General features: G+C 38.4%; 1 protein-coding gene across 1 annotated transcript in view; it reads right to left on the bottom strand.

The window, feature by feature from the left end:
* Positions 1-2,612: 2,612 nt before the first annotated feature.
* The window catches only part of KLHL2 (kelch like family member 2), a 178,529-nt gene continuing 159,660 nt past the window's right edge, over positions 2,613-21,481 (bottom strand). Inside the window, exons 12-15 of the mRNA XM_069097792.1 lie at positions 20,214-20,342; positions 19,666-19,806; positions 6,336-6,479; positions 2,613-3,727 (exon numbers count right to left, since the gene is read on the bottom strand). Of these exons, the coding sequence (XP_068953893.1) occupies positions 3,699-3,727; positions 6,336-6,479; positions 19,666-19,806; positions 20,214-20,342 (443 nt within the window). The 3' untranslated portion in view covers positions 2,613-3,698. The remainder of the gene's footprint in view (positions 3,728-6,335; positions 6,480-19,665; positions 19,807-20,213; positions 20,343-21,481) is intronic.

Genomic DNA, 21,481 nt, shown 5'->3' with positions numbered 1-21,481 from the left:
CTGTTTCCACTGGAAGGCCTCCTGGGACACCTGTATGCTAACTTTTGAGTTCTTTCCTTTTGCAAAAACAACCTGAGTGAGACACTATCTACAAACAGGACATAAAGAAATAAAAAAGCTAGAGATAGTCCACTAGCATGATGAAAGGGGTAGAAAAACAAAACAAAAAATAATAATAAGGAAAGCTAAAAACTGAGGGGGTCAGTGATCAGAGTCTACAAAAACATGGAAGAGAACAAATGGATGAATTTACTCACCAAATCTTGACATCTTACCACACTTGAAGTGTCAAGGAGGCACATTTATGATAAATAAAAGTACCAATCTACGCATCTGATCATAAACATGGACACTGTCACCCAAATACTACCGACAGTGTCACATTTACAAAGCTATATCCTCACAACAGCTTTGTGAGGTAGGTAGCACAAGCGTCATCATCATTTTACAGAAGGGAAAACCAGAGAGATAAAATGATTTTTCCATAGTCCCATAGCTAGTAATACTCATTGATGGGACTTAAACACAGATATTTTGATTCACAAGTCTGTTTCATTCCCTCTATTTTTTTATATTTTTGCATTTTTGGAGGGGGGAAGGCAGGGAAGCTGGGGCCAAGTGACACTGCCCAAGGCCACATGGCCGGCAAGTGTTAAGTGTCTGAGGCCAGACCCAAACCCAGGTCCTCCTAACTCCAGGGCTGGTGTTCCACTCACCGAGCCACCCAGTTGCCCTTCCTTTAAAGGGGATAGACTAAATAGGAAAAAAAAAAAAACTTGAAAAGTTTGAGATAAATTCAGGAATGAACAACGGTGGCATATTAGAGAGGTTGGTCTTGGTGTTAGGGAGACCTGGGCTCTAATTTCACCTCTGACTCATACTAGTGGGGTGACAATGGGCAAGTCACTTAACTTTTTAGTGCCCTAGGAACTCTTAGACTACAAATTACAGATGTGTTGCTGATCTGCAATTGGTAAAGGGGGTTTCTAAACCTTGAGTTCTCCACACAAATAAAAAGCACAAGTCCAAACCCTCAATGATGGATCCACGAGTAATTAAGGGAAATGTGTGGGATACAGAGAACCTAACCCAAATTGACTACTCGGAGAACTCTCAAAGTGAAGGTAGAAAGATTTATTAGAATCTCTCAAGAAGCGAGATGTCCAATCCACCAGCATCAACCTCCCCAAGTAGGTATTATAAGCATGTACCACCACTCCCTGCTTTTTGTCCCATAATACAACCCTCTATTTTATTTTTTCAATTAAAAAACATTTATTTTCTCTCCTTCCCATTCCCCTTCCTTTGGGGAAAAAAAGTTGCTGTAACAATATGAAGCCAAGAAAAACAAATTGTACATCTCATTCTTTTGTCTTGAATCTATCACCTCTCCTATCAGTAGGTGCATAGCATACTTCATCATCCATGATTCCTCTTGAATCATGGTTGGCTATTTCATTAATCAGAATCCTTAAGTCTTCAAAGTTGTTTGTATTTAATATGCTGTTATTGTAGAAATTGTTCTCCTGGTTCTCCACATTTCATTCTGCATCGATTCATGCAAGTCTCCCCAGATTTCTCTGAAATCATCCCTTTCGTCATTTCTTATGGGATGGTATAGTATAGTATATAGTATCCGATTATTTATCAATCAAACCCTATAACTTAAACTCTAGCTCTTTTTCTTCTCACTCCCACCTCCCCAGTTCACACATTTGTTGGCTTTCCTTAATTTGCCACTCTTAAAGGATCCTCTCTCTGACTGTTTGCTGATCAGAAGGGAAAAGGTAAACTTCTAGTTATACATTCCTTTCCCATTGTCCCTTGACTCTTAGCTCAAGTGTTTGTCCCCATTGATTCCCTCTGTTCTCAAGTGTATCCCTTATCAACCTTTAAGAAATGTTTCTTTTTATCCTGGAAAGACTTGTACAAACTGATGCAACGTGAAATGAGGAGAACCCCAAAACACTGTACACAGTATCAGTAACATTGTGTGATGATGAACTATGAATGACTCAGCTCTTCTCAGCAACACAATGATCCAAGACAAGTACAAAGGGTTTTATGAAGGAAACTGCTATCCATATCCAGATAAAGAACCGATGGATTCCGAATGCAGACTGAAGCATATTTTTTTTCACTTATTCTTGCAGTTTTTGTTTTTCTCTATTTCTTCTTTCATAATGGTGACCAATATGGAAATATTTTTTACATAATAGTACATGTATAAACTATATTAAACTGCCTACCATTTTCAAAAAGGGGAGGGAGGAAAATTTGAAACTCAAAATCTTGTAAAAACAAATGCTAAAAATTTTCTTCAGTTCACAATTAGGGAAAAATTATTAACTTTATTATTATAATAGTAATATATTATTACTAGTAAAGATAAAAAAATATATTTCTGTTTAAGTGACCTGGTTCCCTTTTGGGAAAACCTATCAATTAGACTTTCTAATTTCCAACTTGGTAGCCTTGCCTATAAGTTTCCTTTAGCAACAACTCAAAATTCAAAGTCAAATGAGAGCAGAAAATTATGTGGAAACTAAAGAGATTTTCTTATAAACTATTAAAATAAAAAGGGGATGCTTTCACAAAATAAATCAACGTCATTATGAAACAAATAATATACAAACTTTTATTCAAAGGTAACAGCTCAAGAGGACAAATTTTGGTCATTTTTAAAGGGAGTTTGAGAATCTTCTTAGGAAAAAAATTTGATCAACAAACATGGCCACACAGAGAAATGTTCTCTCTTTGTTAATAGCAGCTAAATGTACACACATAGAAATTACTGGTAAAACCATGCAAATTCAGTTTAATTCCATACATTCATTATATTCATCAAAAGCCTTCGGTTATGCTCATGCCATAGAGTCACTTTTTGAAAAACAGAAAAAAAACTCCAATTACACCAAAACATAACCAAGATTAAATCAAAATAAGTCATAAATAAGCATGACTGATATTTATTTCCAAATATTTGGCATTACACTTATTCAAGTGTTTCACACCATTTCCATTCCTCAGAAGTGGCATTGTTAAATATCAAAAAATACAACTCTGTTTTATAATGTGGTATCCTGCAGAATTCAAAGTCCTGGGCCAATTATAAATAGTATAATCAAGTTTCAAACATTTTCAAAGGAAAGCAATCGAGACACATATGTATATATGCACACAGCTTATTTATATTCATTGAATCAAAGATGTTTTATAAAAGCAAACAGTTTGATCTCTCTGATAGTGGGTATTACTGATGTAGGCTTCTATACCCATTCAAAGATACACAGTCTGTGGAGATCCTGATTTCCTGGGGAGGAAACAATAAAGACAAAATTTACTTTGACCAGAATGCACCTCACTTTTTTCCTTCTTCACAGAACAATCCATAGTCATCTATGTTTGGTCCTTAGGAAAGCCATTTTTGTCTGAAAACTTTATGATAATAAATACTGGGGTCCATACATCTTGTTAAAAATTCAGTCAGCTGCTGCTCAATGCAGAAAACTCCTACAACGGTGCTTCGACCTAGAATAATCTTCAGTGTCTGATGCCTTTAATGGCAGACGAACATATCTTCTACTGAGACCCAAAATGCAGCCATGAGTAGAGAAGTGTTAGACCCTAAGTCACTTCAAAAATACTTGTTGAAGCCTATTTCAAGAGGATAAATGTGGCAGAAATCCTTCTTCTGTTCATAATGGTTTATCAATAACTGTAACACCTAATGGAAGAAATGAGAAAAGTAAACTGAACACAACATTCTCAAACAGTTCCAATTTCTTTAAAAATAATCAAAGAAAAAGCATTGAGAAAAGCAAAAAAAAAAAAAATCAAGACATTCATCAATTTCATTCTTGTAAAACTAGAGCAGAGAACCATCATTCCCCTTATTCAATAAAGGTTGTGGTTCCTATCACCTCCAGGAAAGAATAGAAGATCCCTTATTTGGCATTAAAAATCCTTTACAACTTGTCCCTCTTCTATCATTCTGTCTTCTTATGGTTTACTATTCTTCATGTATTCTCCAATCCTGTGACACTGGTCTTCTCTGCTGTTCACAAGACACCCCATCTCCAGACTCTGGGTATTTTCTCTAGCTGTGCTCCATGCTTGGAACACTGTCCCTCCTCAAGTCTGCCTCTTGGTTTCCTTTATGTCCTGGCTAACATCTCAACTTTTATAAGAAGCTTTTCCTGACTCTCTTGATTCTAGTTCCATCTCTCTGTTGATAATCTCCAAGTTATTTTATGTTTGCACACCGGTGGTCTTCCCCATTAGACTATCAGGGCAGGGGCTGTCTTTTGCTTTCCTTTGCATCTCCAACACTCAGGAAGTGTCTGGCACAGCAGGCACTTAATAAATGCTCCCTGGCTGACTTTTACTTGTATATAGCTGCATATGGGGTGTGTTTTGGGACAACTAACTTAAGCCACGATAAATCCTAATTATTTAAATACACTTAGCAAACTAAGCTATCATGGGCACACAGACCATTATTCTATGGGACTCTAGTTCTGGATACAAAACAGGACATAGTTAAGGTCAATCAACATGATTGCCATTCCCTATGGTTGTACTTACCAATTAAATTTATTCTTATTTTTAAGTGATTGTGCTTCTCTAATTAAATGAATTACAGATTTCTCTCTTCAAAGGCAATTCATGTGTTGATGTGCTAATAACCCCATCAATGTAAAAAGTTCATTCCAATAAGAATTCTTTTAAATAATTTTAAATTATTACTTTAAATAATTTTGGAAGAACATTAACTTCTTTTGAGAAATAGAGAAACTCATCTTTTATTCAGTCCTAAAGGTTATGTGTTTCACTGGATGCAGTCCTGTGAGGTTTTGTCATTTCCTGGTTATGCGTTTCACTGGATATAATCCTGTGAGCTTTTCTCATTTCCCATTTTATAGATGAGAAAATTATGGCTCAGAGAGGTTAAGTGATTTGCCCATGGCCACATAGCTAGTTAAGGATCAGAGGTGGGTTACAAACCCAGGTCTGCTCTCATTCACTAGCACTTTTTCCTCTATCTTGTTGACTAAATTCATATGTCACTGCTGTGGTAGCAGGGAAGGAGGGAGAGGGAAAGAGAGGAAAGGAAGGAAAGAAGGAGAGGAAGGAAGGAAAGGACAGAGGGGGAGAGGGGAAAAGGGAGGAAGGAAGGAAAAAAGGAAGGGAATATAACAACAACAACCCTGGGGGTTATTAATATATATATATATATATATATATATGTATATATATATATATATTATCAAGATATATATAATATCAAGAACTTTGCAAACATTAAAACGTTAGTTGTCAGCAAAAGACAGAATTGTTTCAGTGTTAATTGATCAGTCACATCTAAACCCTATGTTTTGCCTTCATTTTCTGAAGTCTTAGGCAGGGCTAACCTAAAGTCTTGGATCCCCAGAAGATTAGGACATCTCTCTTCCTTCCTTTGAAACAAACTTCCCCCAAGGCCAGTGGCTGACTGGTTGTGAAGCAAATATGACTATAAGTTTCCTGTATTCTTTAAGTACTTATGAGAAAAGGCTCATATTCAGAAGTCCATTTACCCCATAGAAACTTCTCTGTGAACCAACTGATGCTTCCCTCTGCTCAGTCTTGTAACTTATGTGTAGAATAAAGCTTTTTATTGACTTTTATGCTAAATTTTAATAAAATGTTTTGGTTTTGCTAAGACACTTTACATTGATTGCACATAGTCAGTTTTTCTATAGTGGAAGATAGGATGTTCAGATTTTGTTTGTTTTTTGGTTCAGATGGGTGATTTCACTGGTTTAGAAAAATTCCAAGGTCATAAAACCAGCATATGGCAAAGGTGGAACTTGATCCTAAGTCTTTCTGACTCTGAGGTCAGCTCTCTATTTATTGCACACAAAGTTCACATGTTGTTATTATTACTTTTTAATTATGTGAAATGTAATTTGAAGAAAGCTTCATTACATTTCTATTTAAATTCAACCACTGAGTGGTACTGTGGACTGAAAATCAGATTTGGAGTCAGGAAGATCTGAGTCTAAATCCTACCTCATACACTTACTGGCTCTGTGACAAATAAGTGGCAAATAAGTCACTTAACTTCACTCAGTCTTAGTTTTCTCATCTATAAAATGGGGACAAAAACAGGCCCTTTACCATGGAATTATTGGGAGGATCAAATAAGATAACATATGTAACGTGCTTTTCAAACTTTAAAGCACTATATAAATGGTAGTTATCATTATCATCATCATCTTAATTGACATTAAACTTAATAGAAGGCTACTACTACCCTAGAGGAGAAAAGAAAAAAAGTGGACAATCATTACCTGCATAACTTCTCCCCGTGCTCATACAAGATGACACCACTGTCCATTTATCTGTTGTTGGGTTATAATACTCCACTGATGCCAAGTTACAGGAACCATCATCACCTCCAACTACATACAACAGGCCATTAACAGCACAAACACCTTTAAAAATGTGAGGGGGTAAAAAAAAAAGAAAAGTAAGACATTTAATTGAGGTGATAGGAAGATAATTTGTTTCCCTGAGAAAAGCAAGTTTAAAAAACTGAATAATCTCAGAGTCCTTTTTATATGTGGGAGACCTTACTTATAAAAAATTAAGAGTATATGAGTTGTCAGCTTCTTGGTATAACATCTAAGGGCACTGTGATTTTTCTTATGTTCATCCTTCATTTTCGAAGAGTACCAATGATCAGATCACAGGTGATGTCTTATTTGTGTGTGAACTGGATTAAGTGAGACAGAGTTGCACAAAGTTGTCAGCCTCACTCTCTCTTCCAGAGTCATAGAAGTTCTGTGGCGAAATAAAAGTCAGGACGACTAGTGATCATCTGGGATGCAGTGGATGATTTGGAGTCTTCAATGTCTGACCAAGCTCTAAGTGCTCCACAGTGCCTGCTTCAGCTGCCTTCATGGCCACTAGAACAAATTATTCTCATAAGCCCATTTTCACAGGCTTGGGGTAGACATCCTCCAAACTCACCAACAGGTCTGTCAGTTACCCCAGCCTGGTTTAGCCTGTTTGCTGAGGTTGTTTTATATGGGTGTGGCTACTGCACATGCTACAGGTTCTTAGAACTACAAGTGAGAGTTAGGTGACAAGTAGACACTTAGGATGAACAGCCCTGAAAAGGGTTCGGCAAGCCCTCACACCAGAGGTATTCGTCCTCTCTGAACACACCATACTCTGCCACATAATGTATAAAATATCTGGAAGTTTACTTTAAAAACAAAACTATGTGAATACAATTACAAAATCATTTACAAAAATAAAAGGAATACAAATAATTAGACAGGAATCTCACATGAAAGAGGCACAAAATAATTTTTACACAGGGGAAAGGGGAGGGGCATTTGAACCTTACTCTCATTGAAACTGGCTTAAAAGAGGGAATAACATACACAGTTCAGTTGGGTACAGAAATCTGTCTTACCCCATAGGAAAGTAGGAGGGGACAGGGAAGAGTAGGCAGGACTGACAGAAGAGAAGGTAGATTGGGGGAGGAAGTAGTCAGAAGTGAAACATTTTTGAGGATGAACATGGTAAAAGAGGAGAGTAGGATAAATGGGAGTGGGGGGAGAAAGATAGGATGGAAAGAAATACATAGTAATCATAACTAAAAAAATGTTTACAAGCAAGTTTCTCTGATATAGGCCTCATTTCTCAAATATATAGAGAACTGAGTCTAATGCATAATTCAAGTTATTCCCCAACTGATAAATGATCAAAGAATATTAATAGTAATAGTGTTCAGATGAAGCAACAAAAGTTATCTATAGTCATATGAAAAAATACTCTAAATCACTACTGATTAGAGAAAGGCAAATTAAAACAACTCAGAGGTACCATCCCACATCTGTTAGACTGGCTAAAATGACAGAAAAGGAAAATGACATGTTGGAGGGGATGTGAAAAAACTGGGACACTACTGCACAACTATTGGGACACTATTTCACAAGTGGTGGAGTTGTGAAATGATCCAACCTTTATGGAAAGCAATTTGAAACTAGGGTTATAAAACCATGCATACCCTTTGATCCAGCAATACCACTAGCAGGTCTGTATCCCAAAGAAATAAGAAATAAAAAGGAAAAGGACCTGTATGTACAAAAATATTTATAGCAGTTCATTTAGTGGTGACAAAGAATTGGAAATTGAGGGGATGCCCATCAATTGGGAAATGGCTGAACAAGCTGTTCTATATATTGTGATAGAATGCTATTGTGCAATAAGAAATGATGAGCAGGGCACTTTCAGAAAAACCTGGAAAGACTTACATGAACTTACACAAAATGAGAATATTATACACGATAACATCAACACTGTGCAATGATCACCTGTGAATGACTTAGCTATTCTGAGAATACAACAATCCAAGACAATTCTGAAATACTTTATGGGTACTAAGAACTGCTATTTATATTGCATTGAGAGAAAACAAGGAGCAAATGTTCCAACAAAAGAAAGATCATTTCTTGCATCTGTGCCATGATCTTGCTTACATCACCAGGAACAGCTAGCTAGTCAAGGGTCAGGAGTATGTATGCTGGACTAATTCAACATCTATGCCTTAGCATGATGTAGTTTATTAACTATCTGGGCTATGCATCCCAATAATGACATTATTTAAAACCCATTCACATAAGGAAATAATTCCCTGTGATGGTACTGAAGAGTTTCCCATATTTTCTTTTCCAAGAAAACATTCCTTTCAGAGAGTTAGAGTTTAGCCACCAAATAATTCCTGTTCTATTACAACTATTAGAGGTGTTGGAGTAGATGGGAGTTTTTAAGTCTTTCTCTTACACCAGCACAGATAAGACCTCCAGCTATCTTTGGAACACAACTATGTATGACAAAACTAAAAAGACTGTTCTGCAATGGCTTTGTCATGACCATGATCACTAACTTCTCTTTCTCCAAATATGGAGCTAGCTTCCTTGTAACCGAGGCTAATAGTATTTAAATCACATATATGTTGTATGCCATTTTTAGGGGCAGGTCCATTCCCAAGGACAAGAGAGAGTAATAAAATAAACAGGCCATCATAACAGGGATTATAATGCCAAAAACCTTTGCCATCTCTTTTTAACCTTGGGGTAGACTCCCCAGGTAGACAGGACCTACGTTCTTTTACATTTTCATACTCTCTTTGACTGAGTATCTCCTGTCCAAGAAGTTCAACAAGATTCTCACATTCTGATTTCTCCATTTCATTGTTACTTTTATCTGTCATATTCATCTGTCCCATTTTCAAAATATGTTTCTTCTGTTACAGAACAGCACTCATAATTGGTTAAAATTAGTAAAGACACTACACTGGAGTGAGGCCATTCTTGGAATATGCAAAATTAATATATTGAAAAAAAATTCAGTGCTACAACAGCTGGCACTAGAGGGCAATATAGAATTTAGTAGTAAGTTAAGAAAGATTCAGATCTAACTGATCCCCCAGTTCTTACAGACTAATTCCAAAAAGAAGAACAAAAATCAATAGTGAACCAGAATCTTTTCCTGTGAGATTGAAAGAATCTCTTCAGAACATGCCTTCCTGGCTATAAATCATCCCTATTCTCTTCAAACTCAGTTCATGAGGAAATTAATGTCTGGGTATTTGCAAAACAGCAACTTCAGACCTATTTACAAAACGCTCAAATAAACTGCAACAGTGATAAAGAGTGAAGAAGAGGCAAAACACAGAAAGCTTGTCCACAGCTTCAGACCTCTCTTTTACAACAATTCTTTCCCCATCACAGGGTGATTTCTTAGATGTTTAAAGGCTGAGTATTTCCCTATGGGAAAATATTCATTCATATGCAAGAAAGAAAGGAGACATTTCCCCTGCCTATGTAAATCCAATGTGATTTCTCTGTCGTTTCTCCCCTAAAGCCAGGGAGAAAATGGGCGTAAGTTTCACAGAAATTGTTTAACTGATTTGTTTTGTTCCTTTTTTTTTTCCTTCTTTGATATAAGGGATGGTTTTCTAGAAGGCTGAGGAGAAGGAATCAATGAGAGAGGTGATATAAAAACAAAGATAGAAATAACAATTATTTTAAAACAAAAACCCAGTTAATACCTTCCTAGGTAAAACCACCTTCCTCCCAATAAGTCCTCTAATTCTTGGTTTTTTTTTTTTGTTTTTTTTTTTAAGCAATTGGGGTTAAGTAACTTGCTCAAGGTTACACGGCCAGTTATTTCTGGGTGTGGTGCTGAGCGTCTGAGCCCGGGATTCGATCTCCAGGTCGTCCCAACACTGGAACTGGTGCTCTTACTCGCTGAGCCACCTGGCCGCCCCTAAGTCCTCTAATTCTTGAGACTATATACTCTCCCATTTCCCATCATAATCCCTATCATAATAATGCTGGGAATACAAAAAGAGGCAAAAGAAAATGACTGTGATGGAATACTATTATTGTTCTATAACAAATGATGAGCTTGATGATCTTAGAAAAACATGGAAAGACTTGCATGAAATAATGAAGAGAAAAACGAGCAGAACCAAGAGAATGTTGGTACAGTAACAGCAATATTGTTTTAAGTACAACTTTGAGTGAATAAGTCATTTTTACTATTATAAATACTCAAAATAACTACAAAGAACATATGAAGGAAGACTATCTGCATGCAGAGAAAGAACTAATAAGTAGAAGTATTTATAGAATATTACAGACACACACACACGTTTCTAATGGTGTTATTTCTAGGGTGGCGGAGGGGGAGGGAAGAAAAAAAGAAAAAAATTTATATAACTTTATTTTACATTTAAAAGGAATAGCAAGTTGTACATAATAGATTTGCAGTTTCATGTGCAATCATCTTTTTAAAAAATTCTGTTATGGAAATGCTTGTTTTATTCCATAAATTAAAAATAAAATAAAAAAAGAAAGTTCTTGCCCTCAAGAAGCTTATAATCTAATGGAAGTTATTGGGATTATACAAGTGGTTTATTTCAGACTATGGAAAAATGGTAAATATAGGTATCAGAAAAATGGAAAAAACAGTTTTTCTGAGAAGAAAATTGTCTCCTGCAGCTGTTAATGTTTCAACTTTTCAAGGGTCTATGATGTCATGGGCGTGGGCGCTCCCCTCAACCAGACTATCAAATGAAAACAAATGAGTAATCCACAGTAAATCTCCCTGACAAGAGTGACTCATGAAAATCCTTTTATCTACAGAATGCTATCAAGAAGAAAAAGACTGATAGTGCCCTGATGCTTCACATAAACAAACTGCCCATTTACTGCCATCCACATTCAAAGACTGAATTTGTTCCTCTTTTAACTGCCCCCACTCTTTACCAAGGTTATCTAAATATGGGACAAATAGCCCTTAACTGGCCCATATCCTAGGAGCTGGAAGGTACCTCTGAGGCCAATCCATGCATAAATAAGAATTCCAGCCTCAGTTTGAAGACCTAATGTAAAGGGGAAACCCATCCCATTCTACAGTGGCCCATTCCACTTTGGGAGAGATTTAATGATTAGGAAGTTGCTTCTAACATTAAGTGAAAATCTGCCTCTTTAGGGGTGGCTAGGTGGCACAGTGAATAGAGTACCAGCCCTGGAGTCAGGAGGACCTGAGTTCAAATTTGGCCTCAGACACTTAACACTCACTAGCTGTGTGACCTTGGGCAAGTCAATTAACCCTAACTGCCCTGCCTTCCCCTCTTCAAAAAGAAAAAAAAATCTGCCTCTGTAGCTTTTCACTTTGCTACTTTGAGACCAAGGAGAAAAAAGTCAATTATTGCTTCCACATCAAAATATTTGACTGCAGCTGCTATCACATTCTCTGTAGGTCTTTATCTCTTCTTGGCTTCAAGGTCCCTCAATCAGTCTCATATGTCATATTTTCTAGTGCTTTCACTATCCTGGTCAATCTCTTTCAGACATTCTCTATCTCCATATCTTTTAAAAAATCTGGCACCCAAAACCATATACTTATTTTCTTTATATTTTTTATGTTTAGACATACAAATATACATACACATACATATGTGTACATCAGATATGTTATATACATAGGTCTTACATATACATATGTATGCATAATATGCATGTGTATTGTGTACATATACATATTACTGTGTGTATGTATGAGTATGTGTATGTTCATTCAAAAAACATTTATTAGCATGTACTATGTGCCAGGAACTGTGCTAAGAAACTGGAATAAAAAATAGGTAAAATATAGTCCCTGCCCTTGAGGAGCTCACAATCTAATGGAGAAGACAAAATGCAAAAAAATATATACAAAGTAAGGTATGTAAAGGATAAATATAGTTAACAGAGGGTAGGTACTGGAATTAAGAGGGGTTGAGGAATGCTTCCTGCAGAATGTGAGATTTAGTTAGGACTTACAAGAAAGCCAGAGAGGTCAGTAGTTACAGTGGAAAAGGGAGAGCATTCTAGGCATTAGGGACTGTCAGAGAGCATGCCCAGAGCTGAGAGATGGAGAACTTGTTCTGGAATGGCTAGGAGGCCAGAATCACTGGATCAAGGAGTAAGTATTAAGAAGTAAGGTGTAAGAAGACTGGAAAGGTAGGAGGGGGGGCTAAGTTATGAAGAATTTTGAATGCCAAACAGCATTTTGTATTGAATCCTGGAAACATTAGGGAGTCACTGAAGTTTATTGATTAGGGTGAGTGACATGATCAGACCTGTACTTCAAGAAAGTTACTGGTGGTTGCATGGAGGATGGATTGGAATGGGGAGAGACTTGAGCCAGGCAGAACCACTAGTAGGTTATTGAAATAATCCAGATGTGAGGTGATAAGGGTCTGTACCAAGGTGGTGGCAGTGTCAGTAGAGAGAAAGAGATTCCAGAGATGTCACAAAGATGAAATAGATAGGCCTTGGCAACACTTTGGATTGGAGTAGTGGGGGGGTGAGATATAGTGAAGAGTCTAGAATGACTCCTAGGTCCTGAGCTTGAGGGACTGGGAGGATGGCGTGATCCTCCACAGTGGAAGGCAGAAAGGAGGGCAAGGTTTAGAAGGAAAGGACTTCTATCTTGGACATAATGAGTTTAAGTTGTATACTGAAATATATTCTTGTTTTCCTGTTAAAATGCAAGATCCTTGTGAATAGGGATCCTTTCATTCTTTGACCATGCATAATAGGTACTTAATAAAAAAATGCTTACTGACTAACTGCTCAGGAAAGAGAATAGAGAAATCATCATATCCCTTGTTTTAATGAAGCCTCAAAAACATTGTGTTTTGGCTGCAATGTTACTCTTCTGATGGCTGCAATTCATTTAGGTCTTTTTCACAAGAATTGTTGTCTGGCTAAGCCTTTCTCATTTTGTATTTAAAAAATTTATTTTTCTCAACCCCAATTGAGAACTTTTATAACTATTATATATTTTTAAAAATTCAGTTTCAATTGTTCCAATCTGTCAAGATCTTTCTGGACTCAGGCTCTATTATCTGACATGACTGTCATATTTTCAAGCCTTCTGTCATCTGTAATTTTAACAAGTAGGTCACCCAGGTGTGTGTTCAAGTTATTAAAAATGTGCTGAACTGCAGAGACTAAAGGCACTCTGTTTCTTCCCCTCAACTTTCTGCTAGCTTTGTACATTGTCTCTCCCACCATACTTCTTGGTAGAGGATTTTAGAAGATAATATACATACATATTTACATAAATATGAAAAGAATTTAATTTTTCAAACATAAAGCTTTAGTAATAACCATCCTTCCTTCACTTTATATTTCTGAAGTTGCTTTTTGGAACTCAAGAATAAATATGTATCCTTATTCATTTTCATCTTGTTGGATTTAAGCCCAATGCTCCAGTCTGGCAAGATCTATCTGAATCTGACTTAGCCCTCCTAGCTTTGTGGCATTTGCATATTGGATGAACAACTAGTTAAGAAGATGGTGGCTCGGAATGGGAAGTGGATTTCTTAATGACAACTTAAGGATGTCCGGGCTGGCAAGAATATATTTTCCTGATGTCTTGCAAATCTAATCATATATTTTCCTGATGTCTTGCAAATCTAATCAAAAAGTCATTAAAATAAAAAAGACAGGGGGCGGAGTCAAGATGGCAGAGTAGAAAGAGGACTTCCATGGGGCTCTGGCTCCCACCTCCTCCAATTCATGTAAAAGGTGACTCTGAACAAATTTTGGAGCTATAGAACCCACAAAATGCCACAGAGAAGCTAACCTCCTGCTGAGGAAAGTCCAGCAGGCCAGCAGGAAGCAGTGAGTGCAGGGCTCTGGGAGCCAACCCCAGTCCCCAGACCTGCTCAAACTGGAGGTTTTAGCCTCAGGGTGGCCTGACCAGTTACCAGTTGGCGGGACTTCAGATCAATAGCAACTGTGGTGGTTTCCAGAATTATCAACCCATAGATGCTAAGGACAAAGTGAGAGGTCAGTGCAGTGTGGATTTTGGGATCTAGTACTTTGGGAGTGCAGTTGGCCTTTATCCCCTGGAGGGAGAAGCCACTGAAGTGCCATAGCCATGCAGCCACTGCCCTGTGGCAGCTTCAGCTCCTGGCCTGCAGAGTGCAGGGGGACCAAGAGACCAGTCTGAGGGGTAATCACTCTTGCTTTAACCTGCTTGGATCTGGATTGCGGTCTAGGGTGGAGGTCCTGGAGTGTGTGACCAGCTGGCCAGAGCGTGTGGAGGCTGCAGAGAGGGCACCCAACTAATACCTTTGGCAGCTGAGAAACCCTAGCATTTGGGACAAAGCTTCCCTATCTGGTGGCAGAGCCCTACTGTGGCAAAAAGCCCAAAAGTCAAGTAATTGAGCGGCAACATCAGCATGCAAAGGAAGCAAAGCAAACAGAGCAACCCAACTTTACACTCCTATTTTGGGGACAAAAAGGATCAAAGCATGGAACAGGAGGAAGACAGTGAAGTCAGAACTCCTGCACCAAAAGCTTCCAAGAAAAATACGAGCTGGTTACAGGCCATAGAGGACACTTAAAGAAAGATTATGAAAACCAAATAAGAGAAGTGGAGGAAAAATTGGGAAGAGAAATGGGAATGATGCAAGAAAATTATGAAATGAGAGTCAATAACCTGACTGAAGAAAACAACACCTTAAAAACAGACTAATTCAAATGGCAAAAGAGGCTCAAAAAGGCAATGAGGAGAAGAATGCCTTAAAAAGTCAAATTTGCCAGATGGAAAAAGAATCTCAAAAGCTCACTGAAGAGAATCATTCCTTCAGAATTAGATTAGAGCAAATGGAAGCTAGTGACTTTATGAGAAATCAAGATACTATTAAACAGGGGGCGGCTAGGTGGCGAAGTGAATAGAGCACCGGCCCTGGAGTCAGGAGGACCTGGCTTCAGATCTGGCCTCAGACACTTAACACAAAAACTAGCCATGTGACCTTGGGCAAGTCACTTAACCCCAATTGCCCTCCAAAAAAAAAAAAGGCAAAAAAATAGGCAAAAATAAAAAAGATACTATTTTATTTTTTTTTTAAGCAATTGGGGTTAAGTAACTTGCTCAAGGTTACACAGCCAGTTATTTCTGGGTGTGGTGCTGAATATCTGAGCCCGGATTTGATCCAGGTCATCCCGACACTGGAGCCGGTGCTCTTACTCGCTGAGCCACCTGGCCGCCCCCAAGCAACTGGGGTTAAGTAACTTGCTCAAGGTTACACGGCCAGGTATTTCTGGGTGGGTGCTAAGTGTCTAAGCCTGGGATTCGATCTCCAGGTCTTCTCAACACTGGAGCCGGTGCTCTTACTTGCTGTGCTACCGTGTTTCCCTGATAATAAGACCTATCCCGAAAATAAGCCCTCCCCTTACTGTGTAAGATTCCTCTAAAATAAGCCCTCCCCCGAAAATAAGCCCTATTGAGATTGCTACTGTAGTGAAGGTGATCCCCTGCGCTACACGCTACATTATGGTACCCTCTGTATGCACCGTTCTCCCCCCCCCCCCCCGGTGAAACACACACCGCACTCCGAGCTGCATCCAATCAGAGCTGCAGCAGTGAGCACATCATCCTGTTCTTCCCCAGTGATTTGCTTATTGAATAAAGTACATTTTTTTGTTCACATTTTCCTGTTTATTAAAATTGCTGTCAATGTTCATTAAAATAAGCCCTCCCCTGAAAATATGCCCTCTGGTGTTTTTCTGTCCAAAAACATTAATAAGACAGTGTCTTATTATCAGGGAAACACGGTACCTGGCCGCCCCTAAAAAAGATACTATTAAACAGATCCAAAAAAAATGAAAAAATAGAAGGCAATGTGAAATATCTCATTGGGAAAACCACTGACCTGGAAAGTAGATCCAGGAGAGATAATTTAAAAATTATTGGACTACCTGAAAGCCATGATCAAAAAAAGAACCTAGAAATCATCCTTCAAGAAATTCTCAAGGAAAATTGCCCTGATGTTTTTTTAGAACCAGGGAGCAAAATAGAGGTTGAAAGAATCCACCAATCACCTCCTGAAAAAGATCCCAAAAAGAAAACTTGCCAGGTTCCGGAATTCCCAGATCAAGGAGAAAATATTACAAGCAGCCAGGAACAAACAATTTGAATATTGTGGAAACACAGATAACACAGGATCTGACAGTTTCTACACTGAGGGATCAAAGGGCTTGGAATATGATATTCTGGAGGTCAAAGGAGCTGGGATTAAAACCAAGAATCACCTACTTAGCAAAACTGAGTATCATGTTTCAGGGGAAAATATGGTCATTCAGTGGAATAGAGAACTTTCAAGCATTCTTGATGAAAAAACCAGAGTTGAATAGAAAATTTGACATTCAGATACAAGAAGCAAGAGAAGCATGAGCAGGTAAACAGGGTAAAGAAATCATAAGGAACGTACCAAAGTTGAACTATTTACATCCCTACATGGAAAAATGATAATTATAACTGATGAAACTTTTCTCAGTATGATAATAGGTGAAGGGAATAGAAATGTATATATTTATACATACACACATGCATATATACGTCTATATAGGAGGGTATATAGGCATACGAATACATATGTGAATGTATATATATAGAAGGCACAGGACCAATTTAATAGGAAGGGATGATACTTAAAAGGTGAAATTAAGAGGTGAGAGAATAATATAATGAGAGGAGATAGGGACAGACAGAATGGGGTAAACTATCTCATACAGAAGAGGCAAGGGAAAATGGTTACAATGGAGGGGAAGAACTGAACTTGGCTTAGGGAGGGAATGACATACACACTAAATAGGGTATCTCACCCTACAGGAGAGTAGGGGGAAAGGGGATGAGAGAGGGGGGATGATGAAAGGGAGGGCAGGCTGGGGGGAGGCGAGTTGGAAGCACCCACTTTTGAAAAGGGACAGGATCAAAGTAGAGAATAGAACAAGTGGGAGGTGGGATAGGAGGGAGGGAAATATAGTCAGTCTCTTACAATATATCCACTATGGAAATATTTTGCAAAGCTACACATTTACAAACTATATTGAATTGCTTATCTTCCCAGTAAGGGTGAGTGACAAGGAAGGAAGGGAATGAATCTGGAATTCAAAGCTTTAAAATCAAATGGTTAAATATATATACATATATACTATCATTAATATTATTTTACATGTAACTGGGAAATAAGATATACAGGCACTGGGGCATAGAGATCCACCATGCTGTAGTGGCAAGCACCCCAAGCGCGTCCTCAGGGTTTGCTGCTACCACAGGTTCTTAGATCTGCTTTGATAAAGGAAAGCAACTCAAAATGGGTTAACAAGCTTACTTTAATCAGTCAGATGTATATCATTTACCTAGTTCAGGGGAAAAAGATCAGCACCCCGAACTTCAGAACATACAGACAGAATTATCAAGACATTAATAGATCAAGTAGACAGCTTTCCAAACTGTCCAACCATTACATCCATACCCAGTCAACATCTGGGTTTCCACATCTGGGTTTTTCAAAGCCGGGGGACTCTCAACAACGGCTTCCCAGAATTCAGATCAAATCACAGAACACTTCTCAAAGTGAGTCCCTAAACAAAGCTACACATCAGGGCTTATATAGCCTTCTCCTGGCTCAGAGAATGTAACAATCTTATTGACTCACTGGCCAATCAAGAAGTATCTACTGAAAAACAAGCCTCCCACCCCAGGCTTCAGGTGCACTTTAGCCTAGGGGTAGGGAAGATCTTTAAAATTTACATTCGCATTACACATGCCCTACTGGAAAGTCAGAGGGGGTATGAAAAAGATATGGGAGAGAGCAGATTGGAGGAGGGGATATCCAGTGGGATTGCTATTTTGGGGTGGTGGGTTGGGGAAAAACGGGGGAAAATTTGTAACTTGAAATCTTGCAGAAATGAATGATGTAAACTAGAAGTTAATAAGCATTTGATAAAAAAATTAAAAAAAGACAAAAAAGGAGAAAACTGCTTTTAAAAAATACACACAAACATATTTATCAAACTAGATAAAAGAAAAGAGTAGCTACAGTGAAGGAAGAACAGGAGATCACAAGGGACAAAATCCAAGAATGGAGCCACTTGTAACCTAGAGATTCACAAGTCTACACAAATGATCAATGTTTAGTGAAAAAAGCAGAACCAGAGGCCTAATATATGGAGGCTCCTTTGACCTCAAAGGTATCACTGAGACTTAGTGGGCTGGAGTCTAGATTAGAGTATAGCTCTGGATGAGTCTATCTTGTTCAAAAGTAATAGGATGGGTATAAGGGAGGTAGCACACTATATTAGAAAAGTAGACTTGTGTATGGAGGTCTGGCAATAAGACATGGGGAAAATGATGGAAAGCATCTGGATGAAGAGCATTAGAGAGAAAAATAAATAATTTCATTGTTAAGAGTATGCCACCTGGGCAGAAAGAGAAAATCAGTGAGGAATCCCAGGAACAAATAACAAGTCTGACATAGCGGCATTGAATAGCAGTATTAGGGGATTTCAATTATTCAGAATTTTGCCATAATACAACAAAGGAAGTTTAGGTAGTACCTTATGGACTGAAATTCTTACAAGGGAAGTAAGCTCCAGAGGGATGGGAAACTCAAGAACAGAATTCTGATGAGAAGAAAAAAATGTTGAGTCTGATCTAAAGTCTGATGTGGATGCATAGGGGAGTCACCACCAACTTAGATTTTGAAAACATACATACAGAGAAAGTTTTTTGTTGTTTAGTTGTTTTCATTAATTTCTAATTCTTCCCAATCCCCATTGGGGTTTTCTTGGCAAAGATACTAGAGTGGTTTGCCATTTCCATCTCCAGCTCATTTTACAGACGAGGAAACTGAGGTAAATAGAATTAAGGGACCTGCCCAAGGTTGCAGAGCTAATTTGAGTTTGAGTTTGAATATGAACTCAAGAAGATGAACCTTCCTGACTCCAGGCCTGGCAACACTGTGCCACCTAGTTGCCTGAAGGCAGGAAACAGTACACAAATATAAGGGCATGGCATGGTTCCTTCTCAAAATTAATTTTGTTTATCTTGTTTCCCCTCTCACTTTGTTTTTAGAGTGTTTACAAGTATCAGATCAATTGCGAAGTCTTGCTACTTTTAGTAGCTAAAAATCATTCCCAGGGTACATTATCAGCTTGGTTTTTTCACAAAATTAATAATGATCCCTATTAGTAAAAAGCTTTAAAGACAACTGCAATAAAGACTTCTCTGCTCTTAAATGCAATTAAGTACCTGCGTTTCTTCTGCACATGTTCATATCTGCCACTTGTTTCCATGTATTAGTGGTAGGATCATAAACTTCCACGCTTTTTCTTACTAGTGGTCCATCATGACCGCCCACAGCATAGAGTAAATTGTTTAATACTCCAACTCCTAGAAAACACAAAACAGAAGCAAATTTCAGCCCAGTTACAGTTGGATTGCCACACGCAATCCCATGCCCCAGAATTGGCTCAAAATACATGTTCCCATTCACAGGCTCTGGCAACAGCATAGGCAGGTAAGGTAAATTTTGACAAAAGCACAACTGAATCTGATGCGATGCAAGAGAAATGGCAGTTCCAAAAGGACCTCAATAGTCATTGCTAGGGCTCTGAAATTAGGGCACCAAACTGAATGAGAAGACCATTGCAAACCCATATAAAGTAAGGCTCTATCATTAGCACTTGGAATTCCAATTTTTTTCCAGATGGTATAAGGGGTGCCAATGAATCATCTCATCTATCCGCGTACACTAAGCCACCCTTGGAATTCATGTGCTCACTTGGGACTATGTTTACCTGCTCCACTCCTGCGGGTGCTCATTTCTGAGATATAGCTCCACTCGTTTGTGACTGCATTATAACATTCCACGGTGCTGAGACACTGACGGGATGCTCCATCATAACCCCCCACAGCATACAACAAGCCTGGAAGCAGGATCACAAAGTAAGCCAGATTTCTAAAAGATACTGTCCTGGCTAAGAATATGCCAGGACTGCTTTTCTCCCTCAGTAACAACATGAGTTCTTCCTTGATAAAAACTGTTGATTTTGTATACAGTGCTTTAAAGCACTGCCTTCTTATAGATGAAGGGATGGTCAAAAGGTCAGAGGTGAAGAGCTGGATATGATCTCAGAGGTCATCTAATTAAAACTCCTCATTTTACAGATGAGGAAACTGAGGTACAAGAAGGCTATATGACTTGTCCAAGATTGTGACCTTGGATAAGTCAGTAGTCAGTTAATAAGCATTTATTAAGGGCCTACTATGTGCCAGGCACTATGCTAAGCACTGAGGTTACTAAGAAGGACAAGAAATAGTCCCTGCCATCAAGGAGCTTACAGTTTAAAATGATAAACAGCATGCAAAAGAATTATGTACTAACAAAATATATACAAAATAAACTGGGGGTTTTCTCAGAAGGCACTAACATAGACTAAGGACTGACAAGAAAGGCCTGAGGGAAGCCAGAAGACAGGAGTCAAAGATGAGAATGGAGAGCATTCCAGGCATGGAAGACAGCCTGTGAAAATGCTCAGAAGTGAGAGATGGAGAGCCATAGGGGTGAAACAGCAAAAAGGCCAGTGTTATCAGATCACTGAGTATGTGGAGGGAGGAAGGATTTAACCTGATTCCAGGTTACAGCCAGCACTGTTACAAAGACTTCCAAAATTGGGGCTCTAACCCAAAATTACAGCTTTAAGTCACTCTCCTTCGTGTACTCTGTGTTCCAGCCAAAGGATTTATTCCTCTGATCTTGTCCTGCCCTTTCTTGCACCCTCAGTGCATTTACATGCCCTGTCCCCCACATGAAAAATGTACAGTACATCACTTCCATCATTGCCATATACCAGATGAAATTTTCCCCTTTCTGCAAGATCCATTGTCTTCAAGAAACTTTCCCTGATCCCTGACCACATGGAAATGATCTTTCCTTCCTCAGATATTCCATAATGTTCTGTTTGGCTATTTCCTATACACTTACCATATTCAGATTTGTATTACAGTGATTTATGGACAGTGTCTAGGTGGTGCAGAGGATTAAACCTGGACCTAGAGTCAAGAA

Source organism: Petaurus breviceps, unplaced genomic scaffold (genome assembly GCF_028583685.1).
Source record: "Petaurus breviceps papuanus isolate PSGF00001 unplaced genomic scaffold, PetGlider_PUasm1.0 126, whole genome shotgun sequence".
Classification (NCBI taxonomy): Eukaryota; Metazoa; Chordata; class Mammalia; order Diprotodontia; family Petauridae; genus Petaurus; species Petaurus breviceps.
The sequence above is the reverse complement of the archived record's forward strand: the minus strand, read 5'-3'. Positions and strand labels throughout refer to the sequence as shown.